The sequence below is a fragment of the Geospiza fortis genome, unplaced genomic scaffold (genome assembly GCF_000277835.1).
Source record: "Geospiza fortis unplaced genomic scaffold, GeoFor_1.0 scaffold506, whole genome shotgun sequence".
Lineage (NCBI taxonomy): Eukaryota > Metazoa > Chordata > Aves > Passeriformes > Thraupidae > Geospiza > Geospiza fortis.
In genome coordinates, this window is record NW_005054493.1 from 541,267 (window position 1) to 543,460 (window position 2,194).

A 2,194-nucleotide genomic window follows, 5' to 3' on the forward strand; every position below is an offset into this window, starting at 1 on the left:
AGGAATCTCAAGATGCAGACAGTGAAACGGCAACCTTGAAGCTGAATGGGGCTGAGCTGTGAGCAGGTGAGAGTTTGGCACAGCTGTCATTCCATGAAATCAGCTCCAGGGCTCAGCAGATGTGTCTTGTTTTGGTCCCATGGAAGTTTTCTGTGGAGTTGATTTTCTGCTTTTATATAAAGCAAGCAGAAACGTAATAAATATGAGAACTATTATTTACGTGGACCATAAATACCTTTCTAGCTGCCTGTTCTCTGATCCCTTTGCTGACTTCAGGAGTCTGTGTGCTCTCTCTAACCTCCCCTATGTGCACCATAATTTTTCAGTTTGAGAACTCAGAGCAGTGCCAGGTTCTTGTGATGAGTTTGACTTGGCACTTCCGTGGTTTTGCACCCCTGGGAGGCAGGAAGTGTGTGTTTTCCTCTTAGATCTCTGGGCTTTGGCAAAGGATGTGTAATAATTCAGGATCGTAGTCTGCAAATGCAGGGAAAGTCCACAAGTGCCAGTGGTGAATATTTGCAGTAAAGGGTCTGGCTCATCCTAAGCTGACCTGAAAGGAAGTGATTTGCAGTCCTGGTTGTTGCTGAGGATAAGGTTCTATACAACTACAGGTTTGTTAACAAAATAACCCTAAGGGTGAATGTACAGCATATGTGTGTGCTTTACACCTGGGGTTTTAGAGCACGCTCAAAGAGAAGCCCTTAGCTATTTAACAGTTTGATCAGCTGCTGAACAGAGAGCTTAAGCAGGGAGTAAACCGCAGGTCTGGAGTGCACTCTAGGGTAGTACCATTACAAACACCAGGAGCACTTGTCTCCAGGTGATCTCTCCCCTTTTCTGTGTTATTTAAATTGTAGTATTTTCATGAGACATTTTACTCCAGGGAGCAAAACACCTTTCAAGCCAATGTCAGCTGTTGGTGTGTTCAGCAGTGGGGCTGCTCTGGGGCTGTTTCTGACACTGCTCTGAAAGAAGAGTAAAAGCAAGTCTAATGCTAGTAACTTGTAAAGTACTTATTTTTTCTAGGTTTTTTTCTCTTTTTTTTTAAGATTTCTGGGCTAGAGAAACTCTATGTAAGCTGTGTGTCTTGGATATTAATGTCCTTGCTCTGTCAGTTTATCAAATGAACTGAAAGACACAAACCATCCTGTTATTGTGTGTGTTTGGAAGAAGATAATGTGGGGAAGACTGCACATCTTGAGTCTGTGTTTCAAATGCAAGAATCTGGAGAGTTCCTTGCCTAGCTGACTAAAGCAAGATTCATGTCAGACACAGGTGGTGATTTGAAGACTAGAGGAATGTAAATGCATCCTGTCCCTCAGTGGGAATGGTGTGGGTGGCAAGAAGAGTTAAAAATCATCTTGTAGCCTTATCCTAATGCTCATATTTTTTCCTGCATGTTAAGCAGAGGTTTTAGTGGGCTGCTGGTATCCAGCTGAGCAGTTGGCTAATTGGGCTCTAGTGATGCCTGTCTTGGCATCCTGTCAGCACTGAATTCCTGCTGCCCAGCCATCCTTGCTGCTGCAGGAGTGCCTCACAGTCCCCTTGTGCCCTGACAACTGAAGCAGCCTAGACAGCAAGTACCCAGTTTTTGAGCAGCTGTGGTTGAATTGCTGCTTGGCTCTCATTTCACTAGTTTTCTCCTCCATACTGAGCTAAAAAATACAAACATCAGCTCTCATCTGTGGCTGAGACATGAGTGAGCATCCCTGAAATGTAAATTTAATTTGAATTCTTAAGCAAAAATGCAGAGGGGCTTCCTCTGACTCAGCTCCTGCCTCCTTGCAGAAACTCCCTCTGTCATTGCCATCACTGGTTCTGCGTGGGGCTGCTGAGAGATGAGACAGCTGTTAATTCTTTGCTAAGATAGAATGCCTTGTGTCTTGTAATAATCTATGGCTCCTTCCAGCTTGCTGTGGAGGAAAAGCTGCCCTTTGGCCAGGGGGACTGGGGGATTATTGTTGTGTAGTCTTGTTGTTCTGGTTTTTTAATTATCCGTTTGCTGACCTTCCACTTCTTTGTAAATTTTGAGAGATAATTAAGATCAGGGCAGCTAATGAGCTGAGTGTGCACTAATTGCACCCTCTCGATTTTTTTTACATACATTTGCAGACACCTCATTCTCTTTGAGAGTCCTCAGTGCCTGCTGTCTTAATCAAGTCACTGGAAGACCTTTACACCTCCTTTTTTTCCT

At 44.0% G+C, this 2,194-nt stretch overlaps 1 protein-coding gene across 1 annotated transcript in view; it reads left to right on the forward strand.

The window, feature by feature from the left end:
- The window catches only part of TDRD5 (tudor domain containing 5), a 13,400-nt gene that overhangs the window by 10,240 nt on the left and 966 nt on the right, over positions 1 to 2,194 (forward strand). Inside the window, exon 11 of the mRNA XM_031063310.1 lies at positions 1 to 66. Within this exon, the coding sequence (XP_030919170.1) occupies positions 1 to 62 (62 nt within the window). The 3' untranslated portion in view covers positions 63 to 66. The remainder of the gene's footprint in view (positions 67 to 2,194) is intronic.